Consider the following 19843-nt stretch of genomic DNA (forward strand, 5'->3'; position numbering starts at 1 on the left):
GACAACAAATATCCACTCTTAAAAGTCAGGCTTGTTCAAACTCTGTTTCTCTTTCGCTAACAGGGCTGTGGTGAGACCAAGGGATCTCTCCCTTTCCCAAGCCAAAATCTAAATCTTAGCATCATTTAGACTCAAGGGAGGAAGTCTGATGAAGAGATGACAGTTCCAGAACGTGTTTAAGGGATGAGCAGAGAGAAGTAGGTGGCCGAAGGTCCTCTAGGCACAGCGCCCACTGGTTGGGCTGCTTATCTGCTTTTGAAGATGACCTTGAGCATCCTGCGAGCAGGTTCAACAGTTCAGTGTTCCCTCCTTTGGGGAAAAAGTGAGAAGGGAGAGAGTCAGGGCCTATATCTTCCTGGAGGCATCCAGATGTCCAGATGCCTACAGTGAAGAAAGACTCCATTTGATTTCAGCAAACAAGCTGTTGTCCAGTATGGTTTCTGGATTGATGAGGCAGTCCTCAGTGTCTGGGGGAAATTACACGGAAGACAAATATTATGGATTTATGCCTCAAAATTGTGGGTTATGAAAATAGCAGCCTGTAATTTCTTCCCTGTAATTTTCTTCCTTGTGTTTATGTTGCTTAAACAATGGGTCCTGAGTTAGCAGTTCATCCTCAGCTTCTGTGGTTTTGGGGGTATTTGCCTTTATCTCACTGCCCCCTCTTTCCAGGAATGTCTCCAGAACTGGGGAGCAAATGCCCTGAGGCAGGGACTTCTTTTTCACTTTCCACTTATGCAGTGTCCTTTAAACAGGTAGTGCAGGAAAGGCTCGTAGAGCCTAAATGGGACAAAACCCCCATACAACAGATGAGAAGGTGGAAGCCCAGCAGGGCCAACTGGCTTGCTGACCAATTCTGTATCACCTGTCTCTGAGCTCAGTACTCTGTCCACTGTTCCACAGAGTCCCAGTCACAAGTCAGGTTCTGCTAACCACAGCTATGCACCAACATTTGCAAATGATCAGTATAGGTGTGAATAAACATAAAACTAGGAGAAGGCAATGGCAACCCACTCCAGTACTCTTGCCTGGAAAATCCCATGGTCGGAGGAGCCCGGTAGGCTGCAGTCCTTGGGGTTGCGTAGAGTCGGACACGACTGAGCGACTTCGCTTTCACTTTTCACTTTCATGCACTGGAGAAGGAAATGGCAACCCACTCCAGTGTTCTTGCCTGGAGAATCCCAGGGACGGGGGAGCCTGGTGGGCTGCCGCCTATGGGGTCGCACAGAGTCAGACACGACTGAAGCGACTTAGCAGCAGCAGCAGTAGGGAACATATGCTGAAATTGAAGCTCCAATACTTTGGCCATCTGATGCAAAGAGCCGACTCACTGGAAAAGACAATGATGCTGGGAAAGATTGAGGGCAGGAAAAGGGGGCGACAGAGGATGAGATAGTTGGATGGCATCACTGACTCAATGGACATGAGTTTGAGCGAACCCTGGGAGACTGTGAAGGACAGGAAGCCTGGAGTGCTGCAGTCCACAGGGTCACAGAGTCGGACACGATTGAGCAACTGAACAACAAAACGGAACATATATTTTATTAGAGCAGAATACTACCTTCATCACTTCAGTTGAGTCTGTAAAGATAAGTGTGGAGCAATATGTACAGTACAGTCTCATTTCTGCTCTTGAGTCATCACAAAAGTAGCAGCCTGGCTGTGCTTCTGTGTGACTGTGCCCGTGCGTATCTATGTGCATGCTCTCACTCACAGAGAACAGGTCCATGGTGGGCCCTGTGGGCGGGAGGCTTTCATTCTTTTACTCATTATACTTTGGTATTGCTACAAGTTTCACAATGAGTATGCATTGCTTTTGCAATTAAAAAACCACAAGCAAGAAAAAAATAGCAGCTGCCTCCTACAGGGTATACAGAGTACAAGTCAGGCACTACGCTGGCCCCTGCCTCATTTTGTCCTCCCCATGGCTCTAAGTGTGGAACTCAGATATATTATATCCCAGATAAGGAAACTGAGGCTTGAAAAGGACATACAGTTAGTAAGTGGCAGGGTCAGGATCCCACATGGAAGCCACATTCAGATTATCCTTGTGATGTCACTCTTTTCCACCTGCAATCTGTAGGAGAAAGGGTGTGTGTCCCCCGTGGGAATGTCGGCCGTTTATCCTGAGCGGCTTCACAGTGGAAAAAGGCTGCCGCCGGCCACGCTATGGAACTGAGGCACCTTGGGGCGTCTGCTGCCTGAGCTGAAGACCCATTTGCTATCCTGGTTCCTGGCCCAAGCCCCACACTCCTGCATCCTCACCATTGTTGGCAATCTCTCCACGTGTGAATTCCATTAAAGGCTGGCTCACAGCTATTTTGGGCCACGCATTAGCACTTGGGCTTTGATTAAATGAGAGAAGGCCAGACACCTCGGGATGATGAGAAAGAAATGAGAAATGTCCTCTCCCTGCCCTCACAGTTCCAGGAGTCCTTGTCCACTGCTCCTGGGAGGCCTGAGAATCTAACATGTGGGGGAATGTGGTTGGGAAGGGAAACCTTCATAGTCTAGTAGCGTTTTTGAACTCGGCAGCTGTTCCTGCTCCTTGGAACCGTCATCTCCCTGCTGTTCATGTGGCTCACTTCCTCAGCTCCTTCAGGTCTGGACTCAAATATCAATTCACCACCAAGGTTGGCTCTGGCTGCCGTTCCAAACAGCACCTCGCTCCCTCTTCAGAGCCCTAATGCTTCGTTGTTTCCTCCATAGCAGTTGTCACCATTTGCTTGTTTATTTATTGCTCACCCCTACTGGAATACAAGCTCCAAGAAGGTAGACCTATTTTACCAACAGCTGGATCTGCACTACCTGCTCTGGTGCCTAGAATGCTATAGATGTATCCGAGATGAGGAAGATGAATGAATCAATTGAGGATATTAAGAATCAGAGCATGAGGATCCCTTAGCACGGGGCCTAGTTTCCCCTCAAATATCACAGGATGATAAAAAGTTTACCATTTTTTTTTATAAGATTTGAAAATCAGAAAAGCCGCACCTCCTCCAAACCCCTCCCCACCCCCCCCAATCTGTTTTGAATCCAGGCTCGCACGCACCATGAATGAAAGGGCTTTGGGAAGTAAACACACTAGGAAGTCGTGTGCAGTTGGAGTTCCGCTTGCTAACACATGTCCAAAAACAAAAAGCCCAGTTTAGACGAAAATAGCAGGAAGCCTTCCCTAGGGATACCTGGTGAGGTCATATTGCTTGGCTCTGCTGCTTCCATTTTTGTCAGACCTCCTGCCTTCTGCCAATTGGAAGAGGCCAGGAACCATATCCAGCCCACTGCTGATCACTGGGAAACAAGAGAGCTGCTCCCGGCAGCAGACAACTGAACCACATTTCCGGGCTCTCCTCTGGAACCTCAGAATGGGATGTTAAAAAAAAAAAACAAGACACACTAGTAGTCAATTATCTACTGTGTGTTCTGTAAGCACTTTGTGTACATCACCGCATTTAGCCCTCATAGCCACGCTTATGAGGCCGGTGTTACTATCCTCATTTTATAAGTAAGGACACTGAGACTCCAAAAGACCCAGCAATGTGTCCCCGGGTTAATCAGCTAGTAAGCCGAATCTGGGTTTCTGTGACCGAAACGATCCTCATCTCATCTCTCCCCTTTACTTGCTGTGTGGCCTTAGACAAGTTCCTTTCCTTCTCTGAGCTGAAGTTTCTGCTTCCACGCACACGACTGCTGCACTCAGTGTTTTCCAAGGCACTTTTGTGCCCTAACTTCCTATGACCTCTTATAAAGATTACAAAATATGAGGGAAGGATGAGTCTCGGGGTCCTTGCCTGGCCAATCCAACTCCCAAGAGTTTGTCCATGACACCAACCCCATCACATGGGCAGCTCAGAGGAAGCTGAGGAGTCACATACTCTAAATGGAGGCAGGAGAGGACGGCTGAGATGGAGGTAGCAATAGGAAACCTTTAGTTTAGAGCTAGAGGGCTGGGACTGTACGAAACTGAAATAGGACCTGAGAGAGACTAAGAACACACCCTCTGAGAGACTTCCCTGCAAGACCAGAGGAAGACAATGCAAGGAGAAATCCCAGGCAGACAGGGCCTACGGTCTCGGCAAACACAGCCAGCCAGGTCTATTCCAGGGAAGTGGAACAGAGAGAACACATTCCTGGGCCGGTTTTACTTCAGGACGAAGGCACGAGGAAAGGACTGCTTTCACTCCAAGGAGGAAAGCAGCAAAAATGACTGAGATGCCCATTTTTCTGGCTTCCTAAAGGCCACCGCATCCTGGAGGCAAAGGAAAGACACGGATGAGCACTGCACACACTGCTCAAGTCATGCTTATAATGCACTTCCAACACCACGCATCCTCCTCCGCAAGTGTCCAAAAAGCCCAAATTTGGAATAATTTATATTCTTGCTTTCCACCCAAGCTGAGCAGTCATTCCCATCCTTCTGGATATGGAAAGGTCCCTATCTATCCCTTTCTTGGCAGTGATGTGTGTGATTACTCATCTGCTTCCAGGGGACTCCACAGGCTGCCAAGAGGAGACAGGCAGTTCGCTGAGCCATGCAGCCTTATCTGCAAGGTCTGTGTGGCAGAATGTAAGCAGGACTGTTGATGAGGAGACAGCAGAAGCCTTCAGAGGGCCCTGGCCAAGTAAGGAAAGTTCTCCAGTGCCCAAAACAGACTGGGATTGGTCAAAAAATGGGCAACACATGCAGCCATGCCTTATGTCTATTTACCTGCTCAATAACATCAATCAAGATACAACTGTGCTTGACAGCAAATCAATGTGGAAATATTTCTGAGCGAGGCAGCCACCCAAGACAAATGAGGCTGGGGATATGGAAGAACCAGGCTGATGAAGCCAGGAGACTGCTGACCATGCCCTTATTGGCAGAAGCTCAGATGTAGCTGACCCAGAAGAGAAGGAGCAGTCAGGGTTTGAGCGTCAAATCCCCAAACACCCCACCTCGCCTCTCTCCTCTCTGCTGCTTTCCTCTCATCTCCTTCACTTCCTGCCATGCACTGTGCTGGAGCGAGTAAGACAGCTGCCCAAGTCCTCCAGCCCATCCCTTCCTTCGTGTCTCTCTGTTTCTCTCTCTCTCACACACACACACAGACAGTGAACCCTAAGAGGCCCCCAAAATTTCCCCAGCTTGAGGAAATTCAAGGAAGACGGTAAACAGTCCAGTAATTTCACAGCAAGTCAAGAGATGGTGGAAGTGCAGGCTTTGCAAAAATGCTCCCAATAAATGAACTACAGGTTGACAGCCTGGGTCACTTCATTAACTACTTCCTTCCAAGCCAGTGGCACCTGCGTCCGGCGCTGACACACAAGTGGGTTGTCTCATTTTAGACAAAGGAGAAGTCCACTTACTCATTCTTCTCCAGGTCCAGAATCAGCTCTCGCCCCTCAGCCATCACCCTGAGCTCCGCTTTGAGTGGATGCTAAAAGAAACAACGAAAGAATGTCAGTTCTGAAAAGCAGGCCGAGGCTCCCAGGGAGGAGGCAGAGGATCCAGCCAGAGCTCTGACATGGATGGAGCCACAGGAAGTGAATGAGAAAGGGTCAACTGCCTTTGCAGCCCAAATATGAAATAACTTCAGTCCCAGAAGGACCCACTTTCCTCCCCCATCTGCCTTCTCCTCAAAGACAAAGGAAAGAAACTCCAAGCCTAAATGTGGTGTAAGTGCCTGCATGCAGGCCTGGTAAAGGCAAACCCTAAGACACGCGATTCTGGACAGCAAATTTGAGTGGAGTCAGATCTGGGATCAAGTGTAGGTTTCAACACTACAGCCATGGAATCAGACATGCTACTGAACCTCCCTACAGCTCAGCTTCATTTGTAAAACAGAAGTAATAGTCAACTTTGTGGGGATATTGTAAGGACTAAGTGACAAAGTAAACATAAGAATTTATTATAGTGCTTGGCACACAGGAAGCCCCTGTTACATGTTGACTGTTACTTAAGATACCAGGGAAAGCCTCTTCATCATGGACTCATTTTACAGTGGCTCTCAGTTTGGATACCCCTCAATCCTCTCAGAGGAGACAACTGGAAGAACCTCCAAGTAAGGATTTAAAGGTCCAAAAGATACATTTTACACAAAAAATTTACTAAGAGCCAAAGTAGCTAGATACCCAGAATAGACCATTTAAGGTATCATATAAATGGTCGATAAGCATTAAAAACATGTTCAGCATCACTGGTAACTGCCCCCCACCCAAAAGTATTTTTTTAAGATATCTTTTAAAAAATCAAAGCAACAAAGATTAAAAAAAAAAACAAAAACATAAATCACAATGCAGCAGAGTATACTATAGAATGGGCACTCTCACACCCTACCTATGAGAATTTAAACTGATACCTGCTCACCAGAAAATAAGCTGACAGTATGAACCAAGAGTTTAAAAATGTTTAGACCCTGAAACCCTATAGAAGATTCTATCTGAAGGGAACAAATGGAAACACAGGCAATGGTTTATACACAAGGATGCTCATTACTTACAATAATAACTAATGAAACAGAATCCAAATAATCCAAATGTAGGAGAATGGTTAAATAACCAATAATCCATTCATATGACAAAACATTAGACAGCCATGCAAAATTATGGCTTTCAATCATTTTTAGATTATCAAGAAAGTACACATGATAACGATTAAGCACAAAGGTTTAAAACATAACACTGTATGCTTTATTCATACATATTTTTATAAAGGGACAAAAGTAGAAATAAACCAAAAGGTTACCATAGTTGCTTCTCGTTAGTGAGTCATTTGTTGCTATTTAGTCACTCAGTCATGTCCTACTCTTCTGCAACCCCATGGACTGTAGCCCACCAGGCTCCTTTGTCCATAGGATTTTCCAGGCAAGAATACTGGAGTGGGTTGACATTTCCTTCTCCAGGGGATCTTCCCGACCAAGGGATTGAACCTGCATCTCCTGCAGGTTGGGTTCTTTACCACTGAGCCACCAGAGAAGCTCAGTGAGATCATAATTCAATTTAATTTTATTTTGTGCACTTTCCCATGTTTTTATAATGGCCTTATTTTCAGAAATGGACTTTTAATCTCCTTTTATCTAATTACTGTGCAAAATTTCAAAGACATTAGAAATCCAAGTCACCATAAACTTTCATGCTTTAACAAAAGTTCAATTTAGCACAGCTGAACTTTTCTTAAAGGCAGAAATTATTTAATTAAAACAGGGTATTTACGTATTTAAACATTTTTAAAAGGATCGATTCTTCGGGTGTTTTAGATGCACATTCTCCAATTTGGGACCAAGGAACTGATAAACTCGTGAAGTCTCTTTCAATTCACATGAAGCTCTTGCTAGAGGAAAGCCTCTATCCCTTTTAAGGTCAGCCTCAAAACTTAGTTTTGGCATGTAGGAGCAAGTACGTCACCTGCTTTGCCACCTCTGGGGGGGCCTGCCTCTTCTAAGCACATTTCTCTTCTTATCAGCTTCAAACCCCATTTCCCATTAGGGTCCTGGGCATCCCTGAGGCTTTTGGCCACCAAGGGCTCTGATGTGGTCCGAACATTATGATCTTGGATGCTTGTGCAACCCTGTCCTTTGCTTTGTTTTGCAAATTTATCCTACTCACTTCTCTTAAGGGACATGTCAAAAACACGGGAAGAGGAAGCGACAGGGATGTTTATGCAAAAACTTGCACTAAGAAATTCACTTCTCAAAAAAAAAGAAAAAAAAAGAAATTCACTTCTCTATTTTCTGATGCCCGGATTCAGCTCTACCCATACCTATTTCTGGTTTGTTGCTTTACTCTGGGGAGTTATGGACCAAGGGCCCTGCCCAATCACATTAAGCATCAGGGACACAGTCCCAAGTGGGCACTTGAGGAAAATACACACAGCAATAGAGCTGTATCTATTCCCTTTTCCAAGAGGAAGGTGGCCTAGAGTCCACACACAAAGAAGGAAGGTTGACACAAATCAAACCACTGTCACTTCTCCCCCAAAGAGATACAAGTTGCAGCCTGAGTATGAATACTTAAGTGGCTAATCCAAAACTATTGCTCTCTAGTCTGGAAGATGCTCAGACACTGATATTTAATATGATGTTCCTGTTTCCAGGAGATGTTTCAACCAAAACAATGAAACAGCACTACAAAGATTCATGTAGCTTCCCTGTCCAGATTTACTCAGACTTTTCTTTTGCAACTCTACTCTGTGCTAGGAAGGGGGGACATCACCTTTCCTAGGAAGTGAAGGGAGTTGACCCACTGTTTATACTTCCCCAGGGCAGGGTTTTAAATGCCTTTCTCTTTAGAGGTAGATTAAATAGATCTTCAGCTGTACAGGGTATTGGAAATCTATACTACATGTCTACATTCCCCTTAAGACATAGTATATGTATATTTAGTATGTAGTGTTCAACTAACATTTGCTAAATGAAGTAATTACGTGAATGAGAATAAGATGCCCGACTGAGACCTACCTCTCCTCTCCCTCTGACATTCATTCATTTGTTCAACAAATATTTACGGTGCCAGGCTAGTCCTACAAAGGACAATGACCTGGGCAGATCCTAGGCAGACAATGGCTGGGAACAAAGACAGGATCTGAGCTCCACTTTGTTTCTCAGGCCCTTCCTGAGGATGCCCGGCATCCCACATCTGGAGAGAACAGAGAGGCATCTATAAAAGTATCAGATCCATTCCTCGGACAATAATGGATAGGCTGGGATATCCAAGATCTTAATTTTTAAAAATAACCTGCCCTAGGATGTCCATCCATTAATTTGTCTAGACTTTTCCTGAAGCTATTTTCAGTCTCTCCTAGTTTTGGATGAAATGAACTCCATGCATTTATTATCTTTAGGATAAAATATTATTTGCTTTCATTTGTCCTAATATTTTTGCTGTAAGTTTCCTCCAAATTGAAGCACTTTTTGGACATGTCTGCATTCCTCCAGCCATAATTTCACAGATTCTGGGCATTTCTACTCTCCGTTTACCTTTCCAGACTCAAGGACTTCGAAGTCTGAAATCTTTCCTGACACTGCTCTCTCCTCTCTCTCCTACTATAATCTTGCTGTTATATGTTGCCCAATAAATCACTGACCATTTGAACCCAAAGCACTCTTATTAAGCACCCCTCCTCTCCAGTCCTCTTCCTTCTTATCCCCTCTAAGCTCTATTTTTTAAATGAGAAAACTGCGCTCAGAAAGTGAAAGGTCCGATAGCTGGTTATTGGCTCACAGCAAACACATCTTCCTTTCTAGTTCTTTCCTGTCTCACTTGAGCTATAAGAACCAGAACCAAAGACTATCCTAGATGCACAGGTCCTTCCTGCAAGAACGGGATAATGTTTTCTGTCTTATTCCCAATCCCCTCGATGAGGCCTATCCATTCTGCTGGTGGTGTGGCCCAAGGAGCCTACTGAATTTTAAGATTATTGGATTTTAAGACAGACTTAAGGCAGTACTAGGTCCCTGCATGTGTGCTCAGTTGTTCGGTCGTGTCCGACTCTTTGCGACCCCATGGACTGAAGCCCCTCAGGCTGCTCTGTCCATGGGATTTCCCAGGCAAGAATATTGGAGTGGGTTACCATTTCCTCCTCCAGGGGATCTTCCCGACGCAGGGATCAAGCTCACGTCTCCTTGCATTGGCAAGTGGATTCTTTACCACTGAATCACCTGGGAAGCCCTACCCTGCCTCTTATTTTTAAAATAGTTTGGATTGTCATTTTTCTCTCCAAGTATATCATCTCATCAATAAAGTGAACCACATATTATGCAGAGCAAAAAAAACTAACGACATTTAATCAACCCCAATTGAGAGTCAGTGATTTTTGTGAAACATACTTGCATTTAGCTTATGCCGGCATTAACATGGATTTTCGTTTCCTCAACTACTGGCATCTGGAAGTGTTATAGTAGGTTGTCACACAGTAAAGGAAAGTCCCGTCGAGGATTTCCAAAACTGGAGTACACAGAGGACAGAGTGGGCCAGAAACAGAACTAATGGGATAACCAGTAGCACCTCCAGAAAAGTTAAGTAGGTGACCCCCAAGCCTCACAGAACAGAGTTGTTAGCTTCTGCCTGTGAAAATGAGATGCTTTGAGTCTTACCTTTTCTCTCATGGGGCTTTCTGCAGTCTTCCACTGAGGTATTATCAGTTCATGCTGCAGCTGGGGGCTGCCTTCCCCACTTCCTCCTGCCAATACAGCAAACACGTCACTGGAATCCCAGACCTCTGTACCCTAGCTAAGCCAGGCATGCAGTGCCAACAGGGAAGACTCCACATTGGGGTGTTAGGAGACCTGTGGATTCCAGGCTCTTGGCACTTACTATGGGTCAGGCACTCTGCCAGGTGCTGGTAATAGAGTGGTAGATCCGTGTATACTTCACTGGCTTACTTTCTAGAGATGGGAAGAGGATGACACAAATATTCTCATGTGGTACAACAGGGTCATAAAATAAAGAGACACTGAAGAGGGGGTACCTATTTTAGGATGATCTTCAAGGATAGCACTTAATTGAGACTTGAGGGACCGGAAAGAAGATGCAACGATCTAGGGGTCTAAGAGTGTCCGAGGAAAAAGGATCAGCAAGAGCAGAAACAGCTTGGCCTGTTTAAGGAATAAGCAGAAGTTAGAAGTAGCCAGAAATGAGCAAATGAGAGGGGAAATTGGCAGATATGGTCAGCAAGACAGATAGGGGGTCTGCTATCACAGAGGGCATGGAAAGTGTCTGGATTTTATTATAAATCCTGTGACTTGGAAGGCACTGGAGGGTTTAGACACAGAGCAACATGATCTGTATTCAGTTTGTGAAAGACCTTTCTGAAGGTTGGGTGGAGACTGAAAGGGTGGAAGTGCTGTAAGGGCAGGGGTGAGAGTAGAAGCGGGAAGGCAAGGATGGAGCCTTGTGGGGGGAGCCCTGGTCAGAGTTGCTGGTAACTCAGACTAGAATGACCTCAGTGGAGAGGAATGAAGTGTTTGGGTTCTGGGTATATCAGGAGGGCAAGCCCCTGGGTATTATTCACATTGTGCTTCAGTTTTCTCATCTGTAAAATGATACCCACCTGCCCACCTCACATCATTAATGGGGAGAGTTATTGTGAAAGTGCTTCCCGGTCCACAAAAGCATCATTGCTTTAACCTGAACTTCCTAAGGGCAAGGCTGCATTTGCATATCACTTCCTACTTTCCAAATAAATCTCACCACCCAGATCTCTGTACTCAGCACAACCCTGGGAGATAGGTAACAAGCTTCCTGTTTTTGAAGAAAAGGTGAACTGAAATCTGTTTGCGGACAGACTTGTTCTAGGCAGGGCAGACTTCAAACACTGGTTGCAGACAATCTTAATAAAGTGGTAATTGCTCAAGACCTAAGTAAATTAGTCTCTGGTAAGAATAGGCCACATCTATACAACTTCTGAGGTCCTAAGTGAAGACTCCAAAAATCTATTCTTTCTAAATTAACCACATGAATCGCATAGAATATAATGAGTTACATAGAAGATGGCCATATTTGTTCTGTTACACTGGCCCAATGATGAGTAATTAACTTCCGTTTCAGATTACTGATATGATGCATTCTCAGTCAAAATATATCCTAAAAAAAAGTCATTAGACTACATTAGTGTCATCATATTAGTAAAAATGAGAAGCAGTGCATTCATTTACACATTTTCTGAGTGCCTAACCACAGGCCAAACACTATGCTAGATGTCAGATACTCACTGGGGAATCAGAAAGACAGTTTCTGCTCTAGCGGCTCTGATAAATCTAGATTCTTTGCAACAAAAAGGAATTATGATATTTAATAGAACATTTAAAGGAATGAAATGATCTTTATGATTGCAAAAATTATGGAAAGCTAGGCTCAGTAATGGAGAAATACAGTACAACTTAAGAAAAACTGTTCAAACCTTGGAAATAAAGCAAAAAGAGCAAATAGGATGTCCTTTCAATATCACATTTGGAGCATTGGTTAGCAGGCCTTTTCACAGATTAGTGAATTATCTAGGGAAATGTACCTTTGTTTGCCTTTATTTACTAGTAATTAAAGGCTACATACTCTGCGAAGATCTGTGTTAACTATAACTTTCAGTCTGGTAGAGATGCAAATGACTCCAGCGTAATAGACAGATAACTAAGAATTATGGTTGTTTGGTCCCATGGAGCACTGACCACTTTTGTATCTGTCCCAGTACAGGATTTCAACACTGTCTCCAATGCCCGTATCACTCCTCTTTCCTCTAGTGCTTTAAACTAGCTTTACCATTCTATTCACTGCCTCTCTGAAGAATCAGATCAATCTTTGCCAATCTTCCATCCTATATTTGTATGAGTCGTGTTTTTAACTTTCTGAAAATTGTACTTCTGCGATTTCTTGGCGGAATTTACAATCATTGAAACCATGTTGTTGGAGAATGTAACGATGTGGAAATGCTCATAAAGTGAAGTGGAATATGCAAGACACAAAACCGTACATATGGTATGGTTCCAATTTTATCCAAACGTATTTATAGGCACACACACAAAGACTGGAGAAAAGAGGAGAGACTCGGAAAGCAGCGGAAAAGCCAGAAAAACAGAGGAAAAGGAGAGAGAGGGAGGCAAGCCGGGGAGGGACCCACTGTTTTCTGCCTGCTCTGGATCTCCCGCATCTCCACCACCTCCCGGGGCGCACAACGTGGGAACAAAGCCGGGGCTCCTGGGCTAGAAGACAGCAGGGGCGCGGCTCCGAGTTGCTGCTGGGGGTCCCCAGGTCTCCCAGTCCACCCAGGTCCCCCAGTCCACCCACCTACAAAGCCCCCGTCACCCACCCCCACTCCCTCCGCTCCGCTCCTTACTTCTCGTCCATCCAGGCAGGGCGAGCACCAGCAGGCAGAGCTGGGCGATGCCCACGCCCCGGGGCATGGTGGCAGCTGGCCCCTCGCGCAGTCAGCGCTCACCAGCACGCGGCCATGCCAGCCCCCTAACCAGGCCGCCGCGCTTCTGGAATCCACCGCGGTCGCCCAGCAGCTCCCAGCCCGCTCCCAGCCATTGACCGTTCGCTCCGCCCCTCAGCTCCACCGGGGGCTGGAGGAGGGGCAGGAGGAGGCTGGGTGGAAGCCAGAGCGACCCCTGAGCCTGGCGCGGGGGTGGGGCAGGGGCTGGGGAAACTGCTCAGGTGTCGGCGATCAAGGGAGGGAGACTCCGAGCCTGAGGAAGGGTAGGGATTCTTCACGGTGGGCGCTGCCTGAGGAGGGTTGGGGGCTCGAGTCTGTAGGAATTAAACTGGACCCTTCTCTGCACAGCCCATTTTCTCTGTCCCACGCTGGGCTAGACGCCTTGGGTGTCGCTCAAGAGGCTGCTCACCAGCACCGGCCTCCACTCTTGGAGGCAGGCTCCGAAAGAGTTAACCTGGCACAGAGAACTAAGTGCTACACGGAGTTGTTTTCTTAGCAGGACACAAATCAAGGATCCTTTCCATCTGACTGGGAGGAGCAGGGTGATGAAGAGAGGATTCCCAGAGGAGATGAGATCTGAGCTCCGGAGGAGGCGAAATGGAGCAGAAAACCCTAGATAGACGGACTAGGGCGGAAAAGCCCATGGGCTGAATTGGGGGAAACCGGCATTTGGGATGGTTAGCATTTAGGGGTTTGAAGGAAATTGGAGGGAGATGAGACTTGAAAATAATAATAATAATGACTGTCACTTACTGAAGGTTTGCTGTCTGCTAGAAGAAGAAAATAATAACTAAGACCTATACAGCATTTCCTAAGTTCCACCGTTCTCAGCACTTTACATATGTCAATTTATTTAATTAATCTAGAAGAATTACCTTTTATTGCCCTTTAAAATCTTCCAGGGACTTTGTATACATCGTATCTTTTCATTAGCCCAATAATCCCCTAAAGTAAGCACTAACAGTATCCTGGTTTAGAGATGAGAAAACCAAACCTGAGAGGCTAAGTAATTTACTCAAAGTCACACAGCTAAAGTCTGAGGCTGGATTCAAGTCCACATCTGAATAGTTCCAGAGCTTCTTACAGCACATCTTATTTTACAGATGAATAAACTGGGGGTTCCCAAGTGGCTCAGATGGTAAAGAATCTGCCTGCAATGCAGGAGACCGGAATTTGATCCCTGGGTCAGGAAGATCCCCTAGAGAAGGGAATGGCTACCCACTCCAGTATTCTTGCCTGGGGAATTCCATGGACAGAGGAGACTGGTGGGCTACAGTCCATGGGGTTGCAAAGAGTTGGACACAATTGTGCAACTAACACACAAACTGACAATCAGAAAAAAAAAAAAAAAAACCTGTCTTGCCTAAGATCCCTGGCAAAGTCTGAGCCTCAGATCTGTTGTTATCTATTCCTTCCACTCTGTCTCCTTCAAACTCAGGGTTGTACAGCTAAAACAAGATGCTGTTTTGGGAAGGAAAAGGCATACCTGAAAATTAGTAGGTATGTCTATTGAAACCAGTGGGCATAAATAAAATATATTAGTCTGTTCATGCTGCCATAACCAAAAACTAAAGACTGAGTGACTTGAAAACAGGAGGTTATTTTTCTATAGTTTTGAGATTACGGTGTTGGCTTGGTTGGGTTTCATATAAGGCCTCTCTTACCAGCTTATAGGTGGCTGCCTTCTTGCTGTGGCTTCACATGACCTGTTCTCTACTTGTTTGGAGAAAGCAAGCTCTGCTGTCTTCTGCTTCTTAAGGACACTAATGCCATCAGACAGAGCCCTACTCTTATGATCTTCTTTAATTTTTACTACCTCTTTATAGACTCAATCTCCAAATACAGTCACACAGCATTTGAGTGGTTAGGGCTTCAACATATGAATTTGGGGACATAGTTTAGTCTGTAACATTCTATTCTGTGGTCCCCAAAATTCATGTCCTTCTCACAAGTATCAACTGGAAAAAAATGCACAATATGAGAGTTGTGAGTTAAGTTTTATTTGGGACAAAATGAGGACTATAGCCTGGGAGACAGCATTTCAGGTAGCTCTGAAGAGCTGTTCCAAAGAAAGGGCAGGTCAGAATTATATATGATTTTAGGGAAGGGTGGGGGAGGGGTGGTGTGCATGCAGTCAAGCACACATTTTGAGAGATGCTTGCTGCTAGTCACGAGGAGCAAATGTCACCTTAATGATTTTAGTGCTTTTGTAGATATGAGGAGATGCAAGAATCTGAGCTCATAAAATCTTCTCCTAAAAATATCTAACTATCTCTCTAAAGGCCTGTTCTGCCAGTTTTTCGCAGAGCACAGAGTGCCTCATTCTTGGTCTCCACCCTTACCTCCTTTCAGGGAGTGCTGAAGGTCAGCTGCTGCAGTGGCTAGTGACTTGTGTGCATGTGTGCTCAGTCGTTTCAGTGGTGTCCAACTCTTTGCGATCCCATGGACTGTAGCCTGCTAGGCTCCTCTGTCGATGCAATTCTCCAGGCAAGAATACTGGAGTGGGTTGCTGTGCCCTCCTCTAGGGGATCTTCCTGACCCAGGGATTGAACTTGCATTTCCTGCACTGCAGGCAGATTCGTTACCACTGAGCCACAGGGGAAGCCCAGCTAGTGACTTACTTCATTCTTATAGAGGGAAATGGCAATTGGTAGTTGATACATGCAAAATACATTTATCCCATCCCAGCAACACCAAAAGATTTGACCCATTCCAGCATCAGTTCCAAGCCCAACGTTTCATCTAAATATCATCTAAATCAAGTATGGGGTGACTCAAGGTATGATTCATCCTGAGAAAAAAATTCTTCTCCATCTGTGAACCTGTGAAACCAGACAAGTTATATACTTCCAAAATACAGGTTAGGAGGACTTTCTCATTCCAAAAGAGAGAAAGAAGAAAGGAGTCTCAGGCAAGTCCAAAACCTAGCAAGGCAGATTCCATTCGATATTTTTTTTAATTTAAATTTATTTATTTTGATTACACTGGGTCTTTGTTGCTGCCTGCGGGCTTTCTCTAGCTGTGGTGAGCAGGGGCTACTCTTTGTTCTGGTGCACAGACTCTAAACCAACAGGCTTCAGTAGGTACAGCTCACAGGCTCTAGAGCATGGACTCAGTAGTTGTGGCCCAGGTACTTTGTTACCTCGAGACATGGGGAATCTTCCCAGACCAGGGATCGAACCCATGTGCCCCTGCACTGGCAGGTGGATTCTTATCCACTGCATCACCAGGGAAGTCCCCACTAGATCTTAAAGCTCTAGACTAATCCTCTGGCAGGATTTCTGCCTTCCCAGCCCCCTGGGGCACTAGTGTCAACCCCACAGCCCAAGGCAGTGGCCCTGCCCCCTGTGCTCTGGGCAGCAGCCCCACCCTGTGCCTCCCTTGAGGTACTGAGCAGGGGAGGACTGGCTCCCTGAAACCAAGAGGGTGTCCCACACTCTGAAACCAAGAAAGAAATAGCCTTTGCCCTCTGGGCATGTATGCTCTATAAATAGTGAGAATGGCAGTCCTGATGCTCTCTGAATCACCTTCAGGTTGTTCTCCCCTTTTCTTAAAGGACAAAACATATTCACAACCAAATAGCTGTATTGGCCTGTCCTATGGGTCCCAGCAGTTCAAAAGCCCTCGTGTTATCTCTGTTCTCCTTGGTCCAAACTGGCAGTATCTCTGCTAGCATAAGCACATCTCTATTTCTGGTAGCTGCAGAGATGGCTGATAAATGGCTTGAGTCATCTCCGTATAGAGTGAGTGTCCAGCCACACTCTCTGTATCCTCTCTAGAACATGTGTTCTCCTTTTTGGCAATGTTGGGCTGAGAATTTTCCAAATCTTCAAGCTTTGGCTCCTTGTTGCTTAGATTCCCTTCAGTTTATCTCCCTCCTCTTGTATTTCACTGTGGGCAACAAGGAGAAACCAGGTCACACCTTGACTACTTCTGCTCAGGAATCTCCTTTGCCAAATATCCAAGTTCATCGCTTGGAATTTCTACTTTTGCTGCTGAAAGCTCAGCTTCTCTGTATGGGTGCTGAGTCAAATCTCAGAGACAGAGTTTTGGGTGAATGAAAAAAGGATAGCTTTATTGCTTTGCTAGGCAAAGGGGACACAGTCGGCTAATGCCCTCAAAAACATGTGTCCCAACCTGGGAAAGATAGTGAGACGTTTTATTATAATAATTGTTCAAAGAGGGCGTGATCAGCTTGTGGACATTCTTCTGATGGGTTAGCAATGAGGTAAGTGGGAGTCAGCATCAACCTTCAGGTCCAACTAGTCTAGGGTCTATATGCTTGTGGGCAGCATACCATTAACTTCTCCCACCTGGAGGGGGTTTCAGTATATGCAAAATAGCTCAAAGATATTGCTGTGTGTATACCTTGATGGGAAACAGGACCTTGCCCAAAGGCTGCTCTTGGCTGTTTGTTTCTCCCTGGTCTGGCATCCCCGTGTGTGCATGCTAAGTCACTTCAGTCATGTCTGACTCTTTACAACCTCAGGGACTGTAGCCCACCAGGCTCCTCTGTCCGTGGGATCCTTCAGACAAGAATACTGGAGTGGGTTGCCGTGCCCTCCTCCAGGGTATCTTCCCAACCCTGGGATGAAGCCGGTGTCTCTTATGTCTCCTGCATTGGCAGGCAGGTTCTTTACCACTAGCACCGCCTGGAAGGCCCTGGCATCCCCTCCCTTCCCTAACAACTGCTTGAATCTGCCCATTGGAACTCAGGGGAAGTCATGAGGCTGAATGAAGGTTGTTTCCTATAATCAAAGAAATAGGGTTCCAGAAAGGCCTTGTGCACAGAAGCCCCATTGGGCCCTGCACGATGTCACTTTCCACAAAACAGTAGGACACAATTCAACCAAGTTCTCTGTCAATTTATAACAAGGATCACTTTTATTTAGTTTCCAATAACATGTCCTACCTTTCCATCTGGGACCTCACCAGAATCACCTTTAACATTCATAGCTCTATCAATGGTTTCTTCATAATATGTGTCTTCTCGAAAATGATAGTCACTTTCTTTGTAGTACTTCTGTTTTCTTCCTGAACACTCACCAGAATTGCCTTTAACATCACATTTCTACCAACAGCCCCTTCAAGGCAATCTAGGTTGTTTGTAGCATGGACCTCTAAGCTTATCCAGCTTTTACCTAGTACCCAGTTTCAAAGTCACTTCTACATTTTTAGGCATTTGTTATTGCAGGACCCCACTTCTTGGTACCAAAATCTGTATTAGTCTCCAGGGCTTTGCACAATTGAATACCATTGACAAGGGGTGGTTTAAACAACAGAAATTAATTTCCTCAGTTCTAGAGGCTGGAAGTCCAAGATCAAGGTGTTAACAGGGTTGTTTTCTGGTGAGACTTCATTTCCTGGCTCCTAGACAGTTGCCTTATTGCTGTATCTTCACATGGCCTCTTCTCTGTGTGAGCATGCGGAGAGAGAAGCTCTAATCTTCCTCTTATGAAGACACTAATCCTATCCGATCAGGTATAGCCTCATTTAACCTCACTACCTCATTATAGGCCCTGTTTCCAATACAGTCACACTGGGGGTTAGGGCTTCATCCTATGAATGGGGGTGGGGAGGATACAGTTTAGTCCAGAACCGGGGCTCTAGCCCTAGAAACATGACACTAGAATTCTAGACCCAGCTCTCTCCAACCAACTCTGTGACTCTGGGTAGGTCTTCTGGATACTTCTCCTTTCTGGGCCTGAGTTTCTGACAAATAGCCCAGTGGTAATAGTCACCCCAGTCCATCTCACTCAGGACCTAGGAGAAGTTACTGAGATAATGGTAGTGAAAGTGCTGTGCCAGGTAAAAAATGCTAAAGGATCAAGTCTAACTCATTCTATGGACAGTCTACTTGCAAAAGGCATCCAAGCTCCATACCTGAAATTTGCTCCCATTTCCTGACCCTCAGATCAATATTTCATCAGCGTAGGTACCTGAAAATTGGGAAGTAGCTCACGAGAGAAAAAGTTGGGTGGTCTCTGCACTGACCAAAAAATAAGAAATTTCCAATTCTGTCCCTCATCTACCCCCTTCCACACTTATATAGAGAAACAAACATATACACATCAACTTTTGACCCCCCCATAAGACTTTCCATTTATTTATAAAGAATGTGTTTGTTATTTATAAAGAATACTACATCTCTACCTAATCTTTAAAATATTCATGCCATTTAACCTAGTAATTACATTTCTGGGAAACTAGCCTAAAAAAATAATCTGTGATTTATGGACTAGAATGTTAATAGTAGTGTTATTTATAATAGTGAAAATATTGGAAACAACCTAAATATCCAACTGTGACGGGACAGTTAATAAATTATAGAATATTTGTATGATGGGTTACTATGTGGCCACTTAGAATAGTGTTTGCAAAGAGTTTATGCTTTAAGTGAAAAAGTTATGTTTAAGTGAAAAAAAAAAAACAAAACAGTGTCCAAAATTACAAATATAAGTCTGATCTCAGCTATGTAAATGAAAAAGTTTTTAAAAAGACTAGAAGGAAATGTGCCAAAATGGTAGTGGCAGTTACCTCTGGATGGTGAGACTATGGAAGGATGAAGGGTTTTTTGTTTGGTTTGGTTTTGGGGGGTTTTGTTCATCATTTTTTGTTTTTGTTTCGCCCCTTCTATTTTCTACAATACTTATGTACTTACTGTGTAACTTTAGCAGTAGGGGTGGGTGGATAAATGATAAACACAGGAAAGAAACACAAAAGGAATAATGGTTCATCTTGGTGTCTTATTAAGAGAGTTTTGCATACTTGACCTCTCTACACAAGCTTGACTCTCTCCTCTGATGTTAGGGAAACTGAGGCAGAGTGAGACTCACTAGTTCCAGATTTCAGGAGTCCAGGTAAACCAGGTCACTGTACCTTTGAGCTACAGTAAAAGCACAATATCATAGTTAGAATGTGGCCACGCTTCCATGGCTTAAA

General features: G+C 45.0%; 1 protein-coding gene across 4 annotated transcripts in view; it reads right to left on the reverse strand.

Moving 5' to 3' along the window:
• ADAM19 (ADAM metallopeptidase domain 19) overlaps nucleotides 1-13296 on the reverse strand; it is a 92122-nt gene extending 78826 nt beyond the window's left edge. The window contains exons 1-4 of one of the 4 annotated variants that reach the window (XM_086412635.1): nucleotides 10445-10460; nucleotides 10291-10361; nucleotides 10071-10156; nucleotides 5347-5417 (exon numbers count right to left, since the gene is read on the reverse strand). In XM_086412635.1, the coding sequence (XP_086268761.1) occupies nucleotides 5347-5417; nucleotides 10071-10082 (83 nt within the window). In that variant the 5' untranslated portion in view covers nucleotides 10083-10156; nucleotides 10291-10361; nucleotides 10445-10460. Of the gene's footprint in view, nucleotides 1-5346; nucleotides 5418-10070; nucleotides 10157-10290; nucleotides 10411-10444; nucleotides 10461-12802 lie in introns of those variants that run through there. The other 3 variants (XM_086412633.1, XM_086412636.1, XM_086412634.1) reach the window with 3 other exon arrangements.
• Nucleotides 13297-19843: the final 6547 nt, after the last annotated feature.

Source organism: Bos grunniens, chromosome 7 (assembly GCF_055505025.1).
Source record: "Bos grunniens cultivar Pamir isolate PY7600 chromosome 7, Bosgru_T2T1.0, whole genome shotgun sequence".
NCBI classification, from domain to species: Eukaryota; Metazoa; Chordata; class Mammalia; order Artiodactyla; family Bovidae; genus Bos; species Bos grunniens.